We start from the raw sequence: 20,428 nt of genomic DNA on the forward strand, positions 1-20,428 counted from the left end.
TTTATGAATGGTACCAACAGCCAGGGAGGAATGACTGCCTTTAATGAAGCTCAATATAATAATATTTAATAAATGAACAGTGAAACAGTGATGAGGTTGGTTAAAAGGAGTTTCTGATCTTTCCAGGAATTAATGTACAAACACCCATCACTATAGCTTAGCTCTTCATCAGCAAGGGAAAAAAACCCAACCAAATTTCTGTCAATATGAAAAGACTCAGGTTAAACAAGAGCAGTATTATGCATTTCTAACATACAATTAGGACTTCTAGACCACTTTCTAGGTGACATTTTTTTCTTATTAGAAAGCGGCTCCCTGCTGTGCATTACAGGCATAAAGCAATTTACTTTGGACAACCTGGACCTTTAAGCTTCTCTTTTCTTTAGCCAAATATATCCTTTCTGTGCCTCTCAAATTTTGAGTGCCATAACAAGCCCTTCCAAGTGTAATATTTTTAGGGTATTTCTGCTGCTGAAGTGATTTATTCCCCTTTCCTGAAAGGCACACTGAGGAAGCAGGAATGGGTCATGCCAAGGATCAGCAAAATCCAGTGGTCTGAATCACTTGACTCCTGTCTGCACTGCCTGCTTACTGACAGATGCAGCCAGCCAACAGCTCACTTACTTTTATGGTCAGACAACTCTAGCACTTCATATATATTCATTTCACTCCTTCATGCATGAATATGAATTTTCCAAGTTTGAAAACAAACAGCCAAGGGAAACGCATTCTTTATTTAAGGATTAGGAAAAGAAGGAGCAGCAGGTAAATCAGCAATACATAACAGACCAGGCAAGCCTACCCTGCCCTGCTCTGGATCCTGTAGCCCCATAATCCCAATCCCACAAGCAGGAGAACAGCAACATGCCTCAAATGGGACGTGACTGGCAGCTCAGGCTCTCCTACCTTCACCTTGCTGCCCTGGATTACAGGCTAGTGAGGAAAAAGCTGCCCAGGTGTCTCCTGGGCAGAGGACTTGCCCAGCAGCCCAAGAGCTTGAACCTTTAAGAAACAAAAAGCTTGAGCGAATTAATTCATATATCAACATCAGCTTTGACAGGAGGAAATGTTCTCTTAGTGATGTAGCAGTAACACTGTTATCCTTAATGCTTTCCTTTAAATCTCCATTTTCACTAGGCTTCATCTGTCTCGTCATTACAGTCAGTTAAACAAGATCAAGAGGCTTAACGAGCTTTGAGTATCAAAGAACAGCTCTGACTTTGCCAGTGCTAAAAATCCACAGCACAGAATTCCCCAGTGCTGTTTCTGAAATATGCTGGATGGGATCAAAACCATCCTGTTATTGCAACTATATGTCCTAAATCTGACTTGAAAAGAAACGCTACCCCAGCAGCTGGATGATGGCAACTACAAATGTCTCAGTTTAGTATCAATTTGATCTGCATTCTTCATGTAACACTGGCATTAGACCATAGGGGCTTTTCCCATGTTTATATCCCCCAAAGTCTTTCCAATCACTATTCTTGCCTGACTTGAGTCAGTACTTGGTAAGTACTTGATCTCTCTAGCCAAAGGGTTGGACACAGACACTGTCCACAAGCCTGTGGTTGGTTTAAATTCCATTATTGATCCTGTGAATTTCAACAAGAACATTCAGGAACAGGATTAGGTCCTGAGCTTGCAGGTAGGGATGCCAATACAATGCCTTAATCCCTAATATTGACTGTAATATTACAGTTCAGATTCATAGAAAGGCAAACTTATTGCTCATTTAATAAAATTGAATTTATATTTAAGGTAGCCTATAATTTATAAATTAATAGACTTTTACCCATAATCACTAACTATTTAAAATTAACAAACTAATGAATGAGCTATGAATTGTTTTGCAAATGCTTAACCCAAATATGGAGTAAGACCTGAACAAATTACTTGCAGACTCAAAAATCCTAATCACTGCTGGAAAGGAGGAGATACCTGTTCTAACAACAGGTAAGACAGGCAAAATGAGAATATGCAAAACTTAATAAGTATATATTAGTTTCATAGTTTATTTAGAGAAACCTCGCACATGTAAATCACTAATAGTGATTTGGTGCTGCTTATTCTGTCTAGAAGCAAAACAAGTTCATCTCATTAACTACTTAATGCTCAGACCTTTTTCCATGAGAAAAAAGAAGAGAAATCTGCAGAAATAAGTGGCTTCTGTGAAATCAATACTCTTCTGTCTGGAGATATATTAAAGCTGCCTGGCACGTAAGTCCTTCAGCAGCCATCAAATAACAGTTTTTGGGCACCACTGGCCAAGGCTATTTTTTTTTCTATGTCTCTTAGCTTCACACGGTCAGCAGGCAAGGAATTCCAAGGACAGTGCAGCCTGATAGGGAGTTGGGTGGCTGCTGCTCCTCCACATCCATCCCCACATTCAGAACAGCTTCTGACAGAGCTTTGGAAGAAACCAGCTTTGTGTGGAATGAGCAGACTTAGATACCCACAGTCAAAGAAAAGCTGTCAATACTTAATATTGGACTGAAAGGAAGTGTCTCTCACATGGCTGCAGCCATTCCTGCTCCAGAGGACAGTCTCCAGTGCATGATCCTCTTCCCATCACTCACTCCATCTGTCAGCCAAGGGCACCCTCACCACAAACTCACCTTCCCCTCAAGGAGGAGGCCTGCTCCACCATAGCTTTTAAAACTCCTTTTAAAATCCAGTCAGCCCAGACAGCCTGGGCTGGAGTGAGACTGGGAAACAAGACAAGAGGCCAAGTCCTTTCAGGTGTGCAAATGCCACTCTGGACCCCAGCAGAACACGGGTGCAAACTCACACCCAGCAAGCAGCTGAAGGCCACCAGAACCAGGCAGCTGTTCAATGGGTTTCTGCACGTGCCAATTTGGATTTCAATGCCTAAATTCTTTCTCAGAGTCCATTTCAATGAAAATCACAGAACTAAGCTACAGAATAAGTGGTGCATTTTTCACCTCCCTCTTCAGTTCTGTTCAGAAGAGGAATGAGCTGTGACCAAACAGGATTAAGGAGGGGGTGCAGCTTCTCTAGAGGTTCTCAGCAGTGTCAACAGCAGAGCAAGAGCAGCTCCACAGAGACTGTGGATTATTCCCTCCTGCCCACTCTCTCCCTGCAGATGTTTCACACCAACACAGTGTGAATGACTGCATCCCCCTCTGCTGGCTAGCCCCAGACTGGGACCCTATTTTGTCCCTTAGAAGCTGTCCCTTCACTCAAATTACAACAACCTGGTGGCACTGATGCAGCAGTTCAAACACTGCTGAGGTGTTTCTTACAGAAAAAAAGCCCAAAATGAGATAACTGCTATTAAATGGTATTTTGGTAATTGTTAACAGCAGGTCAGTGTGTAGAAGTAAGCAAAAATAGAACACCACAACTATTGCATTCACTGTCTTGATTAACACTACATACAACCTAACATGGGTATTTTACCATTATACTGGAAAAAAAGGCTGATGTATAAGGTTATAACTCATAGGCCTACATTGTCTTCCTATGCTGAATCACACTGCAAGAAAGGTTCTGTGAGAGTTGTGATCTGAAATATCACTTGAGATAAATGATAAACACTGTCTTATTGATGAAGCTGACACAAGAACTATTCCTGAGTGAGTGAAATATTTAAGAACACTTAAAACACTATACAAAATTAATAACATTGAATATGCTTGTGCAATATCATACTCCTGTCTCCTGCAAAGAACTGCAAGTACAGTTCTTGGAATAAGAATACTATATTTAAACATCTGCCATAATTTTTTTCTTTTCATTTTTACAGCACCAAGTCATCTCTGACTTTATAGCAACCTTGTTTGCTATAAAGTCAGAAGTTAATGTTTCCTTATTCCATTTCATGAAAGTCAAACTTTTGAGTTTGCTTGCTTGACCCCTTTACTATTGGTATTAATTATCCTTTTACCATATATAGATACTATTCTGCAATGTTGAAAAGATCACAATGTAGAAATAGTCAGCCCTAGCAAGAAGAAAGGCAGTTCAAATAAACACTGCTCAAACACAGAAGAAAAATAACATAAACCTCCTAATGAGTCTTAGACATGTTGAAGTGCTAGAGCCATAAAAGGAATGCAGTTTTACTCATCCACTGCATTCAAATGAAAGCTTATCACTAAAACCGTATCATTTACAGAGCAATGTCCAGTAAATGACTAATGCACAGTAACCCAAAGTGTACAGAAAAAATACAGTGGTAATAACTATGCAAAGATATAGGTCAGAAAAGCCTAGAGACAGAGCATTGAACAATGCACAGGGCACCCAAATTCCCACCCAGACCAAGATTAGAACAGGCACCCCTGATTTCCAGCCAGCCACGAGTTACCTGGAGCAGGAACCACTCCTGCTGCAGACAGCTTAGAAGGAAAGGAAAGGGTTTCCCTCACTTGCTGTTACCAACAACAAATTCTCATTAGCAGCAAACTGCAGAGTCCTCCTCCTCCTCCTCCTGTGAAACCTCAGCCCTGGGGGATGTCTGTTATACCACCTGTGACCCTGACATCTACAGAAAATGCGTCACTGTCTCACTTTTAAATATGACAAAACCACGGAACAGCTGCAAGAATCCTACAAATGCCAACTACACTTCAGCATTCTGTGAAATCAGTCCCCAACTTCAGCTCGTTTTTGCCTCCCAACAGATGTAACTCCTAAATGTAAGCTACTTCAGAACTCTCCTTCAATGATGGCTGGGGTCCACAAAGGGCACAGTGCTTCTGGATGAGTCTGAGAGCTGAGCAGAAGCAGGGGCAGAGTCTGAGTCCCCAGCTCAAAGTGGGCTGTTCTCCTTTTAGCATCCTTCATGCAAGTTCCAAATCCAACTGCTTCCAGGGCTTGTTAAACAATCCCCAGGGAGAACAAAGGCTTGAATAAACAAGAAGCAATCATAACCCTATGAGGATTGTGCATGCAAACACATTAAGAGGTTATGGAAACAGAGATGTGGGATGGGAATATATCACCACCAAATCATCAAATATGGGGAGATTAATAAAATAGTAAAATGTATCCCCCAACAATAACCACTGCATCCACAGGAGGTGGCTGCAAGAAGAATTTTAGCACAGTGCCCTGACCATTGTTAGAACACAGCTGAAACAGCCATGCTTCTGCAAAAAATGATTTTGACAAAGGTGTGTCTGCAGACCCAAAGCCATTTCCTGAGAAAACTTGTGACCAAGACTAATTACTATATCCACACTGTTAATTCTGCATAGAAAGCTGCACACTTCAGGTGATGAAAACAGGCACAGAGGATTAATCAAATGAAAAGAAAATAATTACAAAAGGCTCTTTTTTAGGATCAACAGCCCTGTTGTTGCATTCCAATAAGAGATATAAAGGAAATTAACTCTACATCTCATTAGAGAAAACTAGGGCTAAGGAGACAAAAAAAAAGGTAGGATTATGTATGTTAGTAGCCAGAGGGGACTGAAGTGGACAAAAGCCTTCTGAACAAATGCAAAAGATCCATGAGAATTAACATCCTCCAATCTTTGGGGTGAGAGGGGAGGCAATTGTGGGCTCTGAGGTGCCACCTTCCAACAAGGCTCTGAGCCTCCAGCTCAGCCAGCCACCAAAGGAGTGGGCTGGGGGCTCACTCCCCAGCTCACACAAATCCTGCTCCTGTCACTGGGTTATGTTTCAGACCCTGCAAAAAGGCAGCTTCTTACCTTTGATCCACCCCCTGGAGACTTGCTTAGTTTAAGAGCTGTCCTCTGTGCCTTTGGCAAAGATTCCCTTCCTTAACCCTAAGAAAGCAATCCTGGTGTCTGCCAGAGCTCTGCTTGAGCAGACTCATTAAGGGAGGCCAAATGAAGCTTCCCATGACCCAGTACATTTCAGAGAAAGCACCAGGATCACAGGGCTAAACTAGTTTTTCTTGGCCATTGGATTTATTTTGGCTGTAACAAATATTTTGGCTTCCTTCCCTATCAGTTTGCCAATGAAAACATAGATCCAAGGCTTTTAGACTCCGGGATTGTAGCAATTCTGAAAAATGACAAAGTGAAACACATACCAGCTAATAAAGAGCTATTCATGCTCTAAATACCCTCTTGTGCTGCTCTGCACAGAGTGTAGCTGGGCTTCTGGAAATGCTGAGCCTGTTTGCCCTACCACTGATCTTGGTGATTTGTTCTGCAGCAAGTCACACGGATGCTTTCTCTACAAGCAACCTCTCTGACTTCTAAGAAGTTTGTTACTCCTCTCCCACAAAAACACAATGCCATCCTATTTTTTTCTTACTATTTGAATTAAACACACACTGGGGAACGTAACTTACAGAAAAGGCTACCAAACATCTGCTCACACTGGAGATGGCAACCCAGTGTCATTAGGGGTCACCTAATGAAAGGTAACAACCTTGTTTTTTATCCTTCTCCATTAATATTGGAATGCTGTTATTGCAATTTAATACTGCAATATTCCCTTCTCACATCATTACCATCCATAGACTGCAACCCCAGGCTTGTGGGGCTGCTTGCAGCAAGGCTCCCTCCAAATGCCCACGAGTGCAGCAAGCAGAGGAATCCCACACTGCCCATCTCCAAACCCTGTCCACAACCTGGAAATGGAGCTGATCTTTCCAACAACGGATTTACCTACAATACCAACTGGAAATTAGTCACTGACTCCAACAGTGCTATATGAATTGACAAATCAACTCACACTATTTAGCAAAACAGACTCCTGTAGCTAAAGGCAAAAGATGTGGAAAAGAAAAACTTACTTGTATGCATTTCTTGTCCTAAGAACCTTTAATTGAGATCTCATTTATCAGTTACTTTTACATGAGTAAAAAGTGAAAAGTATCTCACTCCTTCAAAAACTAGTGGGGAAAAAAGAGTCAGATCCTCAATTAAAGATATCCCAGAACTCAAGGCCAGGAGTGAGGTAGGGCAGAGTATATGACTCTTCTGCTATGTTAATCATTCTGGGTACATAACTCCCTGCTTTGGTGACAGAGGTACCAACTGGCAAAACCATTTTCTTGCCCAGAGTCTAAACACCACTCTTGTACTTTCAGACTATGGAGACTCCCAATTTTTACCCTGCAGGATGACCAGGCCCAGAAAAGGAAATGATACACAGAGATGAGTGAAGGTACAGATTTCTCTGCCTAAATAATTCATAAATTTGACAGCTTTTCTGCTCTTTCCTTTTCCTTAACCTGGAATATGAATTTTGTACACTGAGTAAAGGTCTGCAAAGACTGGGGCTCCTCTCTGAGCAGCAGAAGTCTGAGCTGACACAGCTCTGCCAGGGGTAATTCTCAACTACGACTCAAGGTGCTTTATAGAAACCATGGTGCTACTTAGAATGCACTTTCCTCGCTTCCAGACCAAAATTACACCCACAAATTTAAACAAAATTCATAGTCCAGAGGAAAAGCAGTAACTGTTCCTACAAAAAACATTACAAAATCCAGGTGAAAGTTGATGTATATGAGGAAATCACAAGGTGCTTTAGAGATTTGATGCATTATTAATGCAGCAACAGCTACTGGTGTTTTATCTGAAACAGAATTTCACACTGATTTTTGCATCAGCTACTTTACTATATGCTTCCCTAATGAAGCATATAAAGAAGGTGTCTGACTTCTCAAAAAGTGTGAAAATATCCAAATATTCATAATGGGCAGAATTAATGGAGGGTTCCAGATGGTGGAACTGAACTGTTCAGTTAAGGACAAAGCAGCAGCTGGATTCCTGTAAGAGATATCATGTCTTTTAAAAAAGCAAACAGCACTAGAAATATCACTAATAAAAAAAATTACAAAAAAGCAAAAGATGCAAAATGGTCAGCCAGGACTGCCACAAAAAAAACCTAAACCAAACCAACAAACAAACAAAAAAAAACCCCCAAAAACAAACTCCACAGAAACAAAGAAATAAACAAAAAAACCCCATCAAACCAAACAAGAAAAAGCAAAACACCTAACCATTTAAATCTCAAAGATAATTTTAAACATCAATCCAATGCTTGAGCTAAGAAAAAATGACTTTTATATTAGGAACTGAAAGTAGACGAATTGAAAACTGACATTGGAGCAAAGAACAAATGCTTTTTTCACTCAAGACAGAGATAAAATGCTGATGTAAAACCTTGTTAATAACTATCACTTCATATTTCTGCACACTGACTTGTTCTTTAAACGTTTTCTTGCTCGTACTACTATTCTACCCAGCACAGAGATGCCAACTCATTCCCTTCCAGCAACCTAGTCTGTCAGAGCTGAGGCAGCAAGGGAGCTCAGCTAAGTACAAAACGTGCCTCACTCCCTCCATCTCCTGGGCACCGATCAACGTTGCAACCACTGCGAGTCTTGGCTCTGGAAAACGTTTCATCACATGCCTGAATAGCTTCCCATCTAGGGATACTTTCTTAACATGGGCTTAAAAACTTGAATTTTGTTCAAATCCCTCTGTGATAACAGGCTGTCTCGCCAAAGGCCTATTAAAATCAGTAGAATACCTTTGGTGCTGGCTTTTATTTCTCGAAATAATCACAGAAATACAGAGCAATAAACAGAACAGAAGAGTTGGTGGGTTTGCTGGGGTCCCAAACAAGGTGAGAGATGAGAATATGACTCCATGTTCTCAGAAGGCTGATTGATGATTTTATGTACTTATATTAAAGAATGCTATACTAAAACTATACTAGAGAAAGAGAGAAGGATACAGACAGAAGGCGTAACAAGAATGATAATAAAAACTCATGACTGACTCCTCAGAGTCCAACACAGCTGATGGTGATTGGTCATTGAGTAAAAACAATTCACATGGAACCAATCAAAGATGCACCTGTTGGATAAACAACACATTCCAAAGCAGCAAACACAGGAGAAGCAAATGAGAGAATATTAGTATATAATATTAGGCAAATTTGAATATTATATAATATTAACCAAATGAGATAATATTTTCTCTGAGGCTTCTCATCTTCCTGGGAGAAGCAAATGAGAGACTATTATTATTTAATATTAAGCAAATTTTTTAGATAATATGATTATATAATACATATAGATATAACAGAGAATATTATTATATAATATTTACCAAATTAGATATTACATATTATGAGATATTTTCTCTAAGGCTTCTCAATTTCCTAGGAGAAGCAAATGAGATAATATTATTATATAATATTAACCAAATGACATATTATAATATAATAGATATAGAAATATCTATTATATATTTATTGATATAATACATATTATTATATAATATTAATAAAATTTTATATACAATATTATATAATTCATATAGATATATCTATTATATATCTATTGATATTGTAGATATTATTACATAATATTAAGCAAATTTTAATATTATATAAAATTAACCATATGAGATAATAACATAATAGATATAGATGCATCTATTATATATCTATAGATATAATACATAATATTATTATATAATATTAAGCAAATGAGATAATATTATTATATAATATTAAGCAAATATTAATATTCTATAATGTTAAGCAAACGATATAATATTCTATATTATGAGATAATATTTTCTCTAAGGTCTCTCACCTTCCCGGGAGAAGAAACCCTGGTGAAGGGATTTTTCAGAGCACACGGCAGTGACAAAGAGCCGCGAGAAGCGCGAACTCACCCGCTGGTGATGTCGTCGGCGCGGATGTTCTTGCCCAGCACGTCGCCGTCGCTCATGTAGCCGGTGGCGTCCATGGCGACGCCCTCGAGGTCGATGTCATCGGCGGCCTTGTCGGCGATGTCCACGTGGCAGAGGCCGCTGCCGCGCGTGGCCAGCTGCCGCCGCAGCGGCGCGGGGTACAGGTAGCGCGCGGCGCCCGGCTCGGCGCTGCCGAAGCGGCCGGCGCTGCCCCGCGGCGGGTAGGCGCTGCCCGCGGAGGGCAGGTAGGCGCTGCCCGGGGACGGCGCGTCGCCCGCCTGCAGCCGCGGGCTGGACTGGCCCAGCCGCCACGACAGCGGCGTCGGCCGCCCCGTCAGGCTGAGGATGCTGCGGCCGCTGATCTCGGTGGTGACGTTGGTGTCAAACGTGGTCTCCAAGGTGCTTGAAGGGAGAGATGGGGATAAAATCCATTAGCACTTATATGTTTCCAATCCTGTACTGCTTCAGTGTATAACTCTAAACTCCATATAAAGTTAGTTGACTGACTTCACATTTTGGTCTAATTTTATTGTAGTTATTGTTACTGTAGTTGTTAGCATTGTTTTTGGGCTAATCAAGCGCATGGTTTACAAGCAAACTTCAAGCTCATCTTCCCCTCCTGAAGTATACCATTTGGAAGCCCTGAGTGCTCCAATGGGTGACATGGAAGCCTCAGTGGAAAACACTGACCCTCCTGAAAAGCAGGAACCAATTTACCAACTGTGGTTTGGCAAGCATTCTGCGCCACAATCCCAGTCCTCTTCTTTAAACAAAACAAGGGGGACATGCTGTGGTGTTATGTCATGGTTTGCCTCATGGTTTGAAATTTGCAAATAAAACCAGCTTTGGGAGTTCATCTTTGAAGCTCTGCTTCAGTTTCAGACAAAAAGACAAAACACAAAGTGTTCCCTCAATAAACTCATGTAGGGCTGGGGCACATAAGGCACCAAGCATTAGGTAGGACCCTGACCTCATTATGGGCCAAACGTAAAAAAACAAAAGCTTATTCTCCCCAACTTCCTGTTCAACACTGCAGAGATCTAACTCACATAATGTTTAAATGTAATAGCAATCTTTGTTTATCTCCAGCATATTTTAAATATTGCTGAAGATTTCCAAATGCTGCTTTACAAAAAAAAAAAAAAAGCAGTTACATTCAGGAGATGACTAACAATATTAGAAGAACTTGTTTGCCTGAAGTTTGGTCAGGAATTTAAGTTATGCACTTGATAATATGGGTCAAGCACAGTTCACCTCTTATTTAAACAAAATATTACACATGGGGAGAGAGGTGTAATGCACTGAAGTTACTCAATAGTAAAAAGAAACATTTTAAACTGTAACTTATATTCAAACATCACCTCACATATTTAACAAGATGTGACTATTCTTGACCTTTGAGTCACTACACACCCCATCCCATCACTTCTATTTCTCTTCATACATCTCAGTAACTAGCAAACATTATTCAAATTCTGTGCATTAAAGACAAAAAATTACAAAATCATAATCTCCCAATGTCAGTGTTAATAATTTTTCTAAGGATGCAGCCCAGGTGTAAGAGATGTAAAGTAGCAGAATTCACAGAATCACTGGGCTGGAAGAGACCTCCAAGATCAAGTCCAACCCAGCCCCAACACCTCAATTAAACCCTGGCACCCAGTTCCACATCCAGTCTGTTTTTAAACACATCCAGGGATGGTGACTCCACCACCTCCCTGGGCAGACCATTCCAGTACTTTACCACTCTTTCTGTAAAAAACTTCTCCTAATATCCAACCTGTATTTCCCTTGACACAGCTTGAGACTGTGTCCTCCTGTTCTGTCAGTGCTGCCTGAGAAAGAGCCCAGCCCCACCTGAGCAGAGCCACCTTTCAGGAGCTGCAGAGAGTGGTTTCCATTGTGTGAGGAGCCCAGAGGTGCCCTTACCTGTGGGTGACCTGGGTTCCCCGCAGGCTGGACATGGTTTCCTCCAGGTTCTGCCGCAGGTCAGCGATGTTCTTCACCGTGCGCAGCCGCCGCGTCTCTGGGTCCTCCCCTGCAGGAAAGGAAGCCAGAAGTGAGGAGCAGGCAGGAACAGAACTGAGCTGCTCTCCATGCCTCACTCAATTGCACTTTCTTCTGACCTTCTAAGCTGGTTTGATTGAGATTCCATTCCCCTTGGCAGGCACCTGCCGTCATCACATCCTGACACCAAAATGGGCCCTGCAGGGTTACCCTCATTGCTGCCTCTGAGATATTGCTGACCCAGTTCAAATTCTGGTTAACTTTCAACCTCATTAGAACACACACTCCATCAATACCACCCTTTCCATCTCATATATTGATGCAATTAACATTAACCTGACACAGGCAATTTCTCCAATGCTGTGTTTTCACTAGATCTTCTTTGTCCTACACTAACAGCTTTCCACAAACTAAACTGTGCTGACTCCATGCTGAGTGATGTTTCAGGTAAAAGAACAAAAGGTTTTGCTTGTCAACATAACACTGTTACTGTTCCTAAAATGTGCTACATGACACAAAGTTGGGGGATGACTTAGTTTTCACAGCATTAGAAATCCTGTTCTTTAAGTACTTTATTCTAAACACATTCATGTCCTGCTCCTTAAAAGTAGAGGTTATGTACACAAAAAATAAAGTCTTCCTACTGTTTCAGCATAATTTCATTTTATCAAATTAATAATTTAATTAGCGCTTCAGCATAATTTATTTACGTACTCTCAGCTGTCAATTCAGAAATGCTTTGGTCGCTACCTCAGCTGAGCTTTATAGAGTTAAATCCTCTAGGAGGCTAAAGAGTGAATTTCTAGTAGTGCCAGCCTATTCTTTGTAAGCTGAAAGCTGGAACAGTGAACCTCCAAAAAACTGTCACAAAGCTTCTGTTGGGCACAGAAAGAAATTATTTCATTCTAAAGGGTTTACAACCCATGACTAAAGAAAATACTACCGTAAATGTAAAACTTTTCACATTTTGTAACCAGCCTTCTCTGTACATGAGATGCATTTCTGAGCTGCTAGGATGCTGGGCACCCACACAACTGCTAGTTTAGATGGATATCTATATATTACACACATCAGGAATGTGAAGAACCAGATAAAAAAAGCTGATGTTGGAACTTTCTACATTCTCTGCTTTAAATTTCATGTTTCTAAAAGATGTCATGTTGGTGGCACAGAAAAACCCACTCACACACTCTTGCCTGTGCTACAAACCACTGACCAAAGTGCTTAGTGCCCATGTGAGCATTTTTCTTTTAGTCAGTCTCTACTCTGGGAAATCACCTCCTTGAGTTACAATTCACTTAAGCCAGAGGGTCAAACAATTATGGTCTGGCTGGACTGAAAACATCCACCTAACAAGACTGATCACTTTAGCCAGTGGGTCTCTGGGACAGAAAACATTTTCTATACTCATGGATCTACATATTTTTGTAGTAAAAACCATAAAATATTTATAGGCCTTCAGCTTAACAAATGTCACAGTGCTCTTTTACAGATCATTTCTCTCACATATGTGAAGGCAAATGGTAGGTAACTTCTTAGGAAAACACACAGGAGACAAACTGAAGCAATTTCTACTGAGATCACTCTTATGCCTAAATTGATACCAAATTTTCACTTAAATGCCATTCCACTGGTTAAATTGAAAGTATACTTTAGAGACAGATATTGGACAGTTGGCCCCTAGAGTTCAATTCTGAAATCACTTAGCTCCTCATGAGCAGGCAGCATCCTTAAACGATTCTGCTTCCATTTTTCCCCACTTATGCTCTCTGTTGTTTTATATGTGCTGTTAAATCAACAGCTATGCAGGGAGAGAAGATATCTGTGCTGTATTTCTTGTAATTAATTTTGGCTGAGGGACTATTTGTTTAGTTTGCTCTGTTTCCCCCAAGGCCCCTCCATGCATGCTGCTGTCTGGTCTGGCTGTGCACAGCTGGGGTTTGCATCTCCTTTGTTTGAGTTTTTCAGCTGTCTTCTGCCTCTGGATCCCAAAACTTACATATTCTAGTTGAGTAATAGTTTGTACTTACAAAACATCTGTCATTAAAGACTGAATACCTTTTGTGATCTAGAAACACTTCTCAGTTTGCAGGCTGAAAACAGCCAATATGATGATTAAGAGGCAATGCTGAAAAAGTTTAAGCAGCTGGACATTGTGTTTCTTAGTTGCAACTCTCATATTTAAATATGAACCCAAAAACGTTCTCAGGGATTTTATCCCTTGTGCCTTAATCCACCTATGTATAAATTGTACACACAAATATGTTCACTTAGGCATTCCTGCAGCCCTTTTCCCCTCCAGTGACTCTGCCTTTGCCATCAGCACACAGGTAGTATTGACAGAATATACAATGCAGTATGAAATGGATCTCATTGTGAAACCTTTAGCCACACCACTTTTCCAAGGAGGGCATTTGGTTTCAAACCCCACATTAAACTGGGGGACACTAAGACTAAGCAGATGGAAAGAAACCTGAGAAATTCTACAGATGAGATATCCTGCAATAGCACACAGTAAGAAAAGTCATAGATATTGCTGAAATGGGGATAGGAGGAGATCAGACTGTGACTTTACAAACACATTTTAGATCACATTAGTAGAATCTAGTATATTCTAACCAAATGTGGTTGCTGAAAATCACTTTGTTATATTGGTAAGCTTAATTTATTTTTTTAACGAGCATATACTTACAGTAGCAGGAATTCTAGATAAATATACCAGATACTTTCTAAATTAGACTACTCATATTCTAGCCACAACCAGCTTCAACTTCTGTGTGGTGGACACAATAGAGTGCAGTTGGATTTTGGTGCCCTACTGCTGCAAAGGGGGTTTCTCAAATTGATCAGATTCATATGAGTGACAGTAAGATTCCTCCAAACCAAAACATCAAGGAAATGAACACAGTCTGTTCTGTAAGCTCCAAAATGAAGTTTTTAAAATCAAACAATGCTTGAGAATGCTTAGGATCCTTACAGTAGCTTAATCCTAATAAATGCTGCACATCTCATTAAGCAGGAAGAATTCTTGGTGATTTCACGAAATTTGGGGCGCACACCTGTGCTGAACTTAAGCATCCAGAGTTCAAATTATTGACACCCAGTTCACTGCTGAAGAGCTGACAGAAACAGAGTTATTAAGAACAAAAGCAGTAGGAATAAAATCAACTTGCTCTAGCCCATTCTTGTTTAACCAAACCACAGCCAGTAATGGTCATGCTGCAGGACTCACCTGAGAGGTCCTCAAGGGCAGGCTGGGCAGTTTTGACATAAAGAGCAGAATCCATGCTGACCCCTCCTGTGCTGGCCTCGGCTGTCACGTTCCCTTCATTGCCTGTCTGAGATCTGGAAAGCAAAACCAAACAGGGATGTGCAGCCACTCTCCATCCAAAGTGCCTCGAGGATAACAACGAGTGCACCTGCCCTCAGCCACTCTGTCCCACTCCTCAGAACACACCAGCAGACTGGCTTTACATAATTCATTAGTCCCATGTTGAATTATGTCCTAGAAATGGAAACAAGCACTCAGCTGTAAAAAATAAAAAATTCATAGTCGAAGATAGGCTTCACAGCTCGTCAGGTGGAGTCTTAAAACACTTGGATTTCCATATGTTCCTTAATTATCAATAACATCAGTTGTTGTGGCTAATCTGAACCTCTCCAATAAAGTCTGTATTGCATGAAGATATAGCAGGGAAGATGTGATGTCATGTTACACTCCTGCTAGGTTCTCTTCAACATCACTTCCATTTTGAGAGAAATGACTGGGCAAAACCAACTTCAAACTCCAATTCATTGTCTGATATTATGGCTGCCAGGTAATGAAAGGTGATGTAAGGATTTCCTGCCAGATTTAAGTAAGATATTGTGACTCATTTCACTGTCCAAGTCGTGCTGTGTTGTGCTCACAGAGCCACACCAACAGGCAGCTGGAAGTTCTGCCCCAAGGGTAAGTGCTGCTGTAAAAAGGTAAAGACACAGTGGGGAATGACTATTGCAATGCTCCTAATTTCACCTGACTCTTGTAGCAGGATGCTGTGCCTGGAGAGGGGGTAAAACCAACTGGAACAATGTTCAATTTACAGAGCTGTCTGAGGCAGAGGGAGAAGGAGCCTTTTGCTGCTTTTGGTGTGGAATAACCCTGAAACCAGCCTGACTCATCAAGGGCAGAGCTCAACCTCCCCACAGGGAGGGGAAGATGGGGCAGACCTGGTAATGCACCTGAGAAAGGAACCAACAATGACACCACTGATAACTGGAGATGGTACAGCTGGCCAGGACACGCATGGCTGATGTCAGTTTGTACTAGAAAAGGCCAGGACACACAGGACTGATGTCATTTTGCACTAGAAAAGCCCAATCCCACTCTTTAATGACAAGGGCTTCTAACACACCCCTCCTTGGAGTGTGTGCAGAGCCCTCCTGGAGTGGGGACATCCTGCAGGGTGAGCAAAAGAGATGTCCCCACATTGCTATGGGTGAATAACACCAATCTCTACTGAATAATTGCTTTTAATGTAACTTCAACATCATTCCTTTGATGTTGATTCAAAAATAGTGAATTATACTGTACTAGTAATCATGGCTGCCCATACTGTGTAGTAAATAATTCTGATTGAGAACTATTAGTCTAATCCTTATAAAAATAAATCATTTATTCTCATATAAATATATCTGGTTTGCCATCCTTAATCCTACAGGACAGTTGAGTTATATGAAGTTCAATTACATCTATATAATCCTTCAGACATGAACAAAGTTGAAAAAGTCTGGTGCTATCAGTTTTTGTGAAAATGCATGAATTGCCTGCACTCCTGAAGCAAGAGACATCTCCATCATGTAGCATTTCCCTTGCTGCTTCACCTCCCTGGAAGTGTCCAGAATGCCCCTCCTGGACACCCCACTCCTGAGCCTCCAGGGATGTGTCCTGTGCCACTGTGCTGTGGGCCCCGACGAAGGATGAACGATGAGGAGAACTCCATCTTATCAGAAGGCTCATTAATTACTTTATCATACTATATTACTCTATTATATAGAGTAATATAGAGTATTATAAAGTATTTATATTTATATATAATTACTCTATTATATAGAGTAATATAGTATGATAAAGCAATTAGTTATAGCATAGTATATATACTTATGTATATTATATAACTATAGTATGATAAAGTAATTAATACAGTATTATAGTACTCTGTATTACTCTATATAATAGAGCTTTATATAAAATACTTTATAATACTCTATATAATACTATATCGCACTACATTCCATTACATCCAAACTGAATCTGCCAAGCATTCATTCTGCACTCACCTGCTCACAGTGCCCAGAATCTCGTGGCTGTCACCCACAGTCCCCACACACACACACACACACACCTGGCCCTGACAGGCCAAGGGAACAGAACACCCTCACTGTGGATGAACAATCTCCACATTGCATTCTGCTGTGGCACAAACACAGGCACAGCAAGTGAGACAAGCACTGTTTTTCCCCACTGTGAGGCTCAGAGGATGCGAATCCCAGAATCCCTGGCAGAAGGACAGTGCCCTGCTCTCCTGTGGCGGCGGTGCCGTACCTGTACATGAAGGGCGCGACGGTGGCGGTGTTGGGGTGGCTGTACTGCGCCTGGGGCTGAGGTAGCTGCACGCTGACGGTGTTGCTGCCCGTGGTGTGCGTGCTCACCGCGGGCCCGTTCACGGCCTGGCTGCTGCTGCTGCCCTGCAGGCCCCCCGCGCCCTTGCCCTCGGAGGAGGCCAGGCTGGAGGAGGAGCTGGAGTGGCGGCCGTCCAGCTGGGACTTCTGATGGGACAGCCCCGCGCTGGCCTTCCCGCCACGGCTCCGCTCGCCTTCCTTGGCAGCAACAGGGGCACTTGAGGATTTCCCTGTGGTGTTTTTCATTCCTGGTTTTGGTATTCCGCTGTGCGAAGGGGCAGAGGCCTCCTTCTTGGCACTGTTCAGCTTCCCTCCTTTAGGGATAAAGCTCGCGATCTTGGAGGACTTTTTTGGCATCTCTGCTGTTGTTGTTAGTGCTGTCTGTTCTTCTTTAGGTTCCTCCTTCAGCTCCAGCTTCTCGGTGATGGATGTTCTCTTTGTAATGTCCTTGCTTTTATCCTTTTCTTTCTCTTTTTGTTTCTCTTTCTCCTTCTCATTACCCTTTGGAGAACTTTTCTTATTAGTGAGCGCGCGGCTGAAAGTCCTTTGTGCGATTCCCTTGAGTGCAATTTTGGGGCTGCTGGACATGGATCCCGGGTTGTTCACATTCTGGCTGGTGGCATCGATCTCTTCGCTCTCCTCAAAGCTCAGGAGCGCCTCCAGCTTTTCGCAGCTGTTGTCCCGAGAGCCCGGACACTCCGGCGTGGTCCCGGACACTCCTGCCTTGGAACCCCCCTTGCTGTTGAAGAGTTTCAGCTTTTCCAGCATGGATTTCTGAGCGTTGGGAGCTGCTTTGGCGATCTCCGAGGGAGGCTTGGGAGGCTCCGCTGGCGGCTGCTTCACGGACAGCATGGAAGACGTCGCTGTGTGCTTGGCACTGAGGGACTTGCTGCGCCAAGGTTTAATAGCAGAGCTGGGCTGAGGGATGGCTGAGGAGTTATTGCAAGGAGCAGCACTGCCGCAGCTCTGAGCCGAGGATGAGACATTTTCATTCATTCCTGTGGGCTGGGAGGCCGTGCTGTCTGCAGGCTCTGGGAAAAAACACAGAAAACAACCCAATAAATCAACACGGTAGTACCTGGTATTAGAGCTACTGTGAAATTCTTTCTGTAATTAAACATCAAGAATTTCACACTGATAACATTAAAAAGACACATCGGTATTTTCAATATCAGTGAAACTCAGTGAAAATAAAAGCCAACTTTCTTTTCCTACCCAGCAGAGCAGCAATGAGCTCCTACTGTATAATTTACATTTACTTGCTGTTTCAAGAAAAAGAAGGAAGAAAAGGAATCTCTTCCAATTCAAACCAAAATGTGTTCTGCAATGTGCTCTCCCTTATTAAGTCCACAATACGTTTTCATTAGCAAAAACACAGCACTATTTTGTAACTAAGGGTTCCCTCTGTTTTTGGCAAAATACTCGCAGTCCAAGTTCGATTCTTAGAAAAACCTCAAACATAAAAAAATGCAGGAGTAAGGAAAAAAGTAAAACTAATGTCCTTTCAGTTATTAGGGGTGGGGGTGGTAATATCTTCACAATGCAAAGGTAGAAGAAAACTCCATGTACAAAAATAAAACCAATTGTGCCCTTTTGTAAAGAACCTAAAATAAGTACTACCACATATCCTAGTACAGCTGTAAGAGAAACTTGTGGCAGTAACTATACAGCCCTCCCCCACAAAGAAAACAAATCTATTATTTAGTTAGTTCCTCCTAATGTAATTTGTTCTTATTAAGAAATTAGTTCTGAGCCTAAAGAGAGCTTGAAAAATCACACTCACCTACCAGTGGCCACTTCTCCTCTGAATCAGTTCCTCTTTGCAGAGTTTCCTTTTTGGAGATGTTACTTTCTCAATTATCACAAATATGTTTTCTGTTAAACTGCTCATGTTTCCAATTAAATTTTGTCATCTGTGTCTGTTCGCCTGCCCAGCAGCCTGCTGGGGATTAACGGCTCTTACCTATATTTCCCTGCCCTCTAGCACGAAAGTAAACTGTGTACAGAGCTGCATTTTTTTAATTCAAAAATCAACAGCAGCGGAGAGCGTGCGTTCTCGGCAGCAGGAGCAGCCCTGTAAATCCAGCCCTGTAAATCACGAGCTGCTGCAGCCACACAGGGACTGTTTTACTTCACTTTCAGTTGCTCAGTGAAGATACGGCTCTGTTAACCTCCCTCCTCTGATCCAAACCAGATCTACTGAAGATTTCAGTCACATACATCTTCCTGACTTAGCACAGAATTGAGTTTCTAACAGTATTAGAGACTCCTTAATAATAAACTCAGCCATTTCACATGGTTATGGACAAAGCGAAATAGCAGGAACTAATGATACTTTTAAAACTATTACTGAAGCCAGAAGGTTTCCACGACTCTTAATCAGTAACTAACTATTATACTGGCTGGTTTTGCTAGTCCTTTTCCTATGGCCAAGTACCCACATGGAGCTGGAAGGAATCAGAAGCTGGGTTACAGACACAGACAGGACTTATGCTGCTTTTAAGCTTGTGCCAGCCTGCTGACTTCCAGGGTATTGCTCCTGTGTGACACAGAAGGAAAATCAAGCCACCAAATATCTCAAACAGTGATAGCTGGCCTCTTGCTGCTCTGCTCAAGCCTGCTGAATTCAACCCAATGTGTTAAGGAGCACCAGAAAGATAATGGCACAGGAATCAGAGAATCATTAAGGTTGGAAAAGACAACCAAGATTGAGTCCAGCCACTAACACCAGAGAGCCAAGCCCACCACTCACCCACACCCTAAGCACCACACCTACACCTTTCCTTGAGCCTTTCCAGGGATTCCTCCACTGTGGGAGGAGTCCCAGTGCCCTGACACAGAGAGGAAGGAAGGTGACAAGCTCTTCACAAGCTGCCAGCAGAGCTCCTCACTCTGCTTTCAGAAGCTGCACCACTGCTCTTTCCTTGCTGCCTCTTACCATACACTGCTGCTTTGTTTTTGTTTTCATTTCCTGAAGTCCTCCTGCTCATCACAGTCTACTTCCCATCCCCACACCGCACCAGGCTCCTTTTGCAAACTCAGAACAAGCAAGCCTTTGTCTCAGCCTGCCTTCCACAGACGACGTCCAGCAATGAAGTGAAAGC

At 42.0% G+C, this 20,428-nt stretch overlaps 1 protein-coding gene across 5 annotated transcripts in view; it reads right to left on the reverse strand.

Moving 5' to 3' along the window:
* The window catches only part of NAV2 (neuron navigator 2), a 203,526-nt gene that overhangs the window by 87,927 nt on the left and 95,171 nt on the right, over positions 1–20,428 (reverse strand). For all 5 annotated transcript variants that reach the window (XM_063158172.1, XM_063158176.1, XM_063158175.1 and 2 more), the window contains 4 exons: positions 17,248–18,355; positions 14,896–15,008; positions 11,586–11,694; positions 9,639–10,058 (listed from right to left, as the gene is read on the reverse strand). In XM_063158172.1, the coding sequence (XP_063014242.1) occupies positions 9,639–10,058; positions 11,586–11,694; positions 14,896–15,008; positions 17,248–18,355 (1,750 nt within the window). The remainder of the gene's footprint in view (positions 1–9,638; positions 10,059–11,585; positions 11,695–14,895; positions 15,009–17,247; positions 18,356–20,428) is intronic.

This window comes from Melospiza melodia, chromosome 6, assembly GCF_035770615.1.
Source record: "Melospiza melodia melodia isolate bMelMel2 chromosome 6, bMelMel2.pri, whole genome shotgun sequence".
Classification (NCBI taxonomy): Eukaryota; Metazoa; Chordata; class Aves; order Passeriformes; family Passerellidae; genus Melospiza; species Melospiza melodia.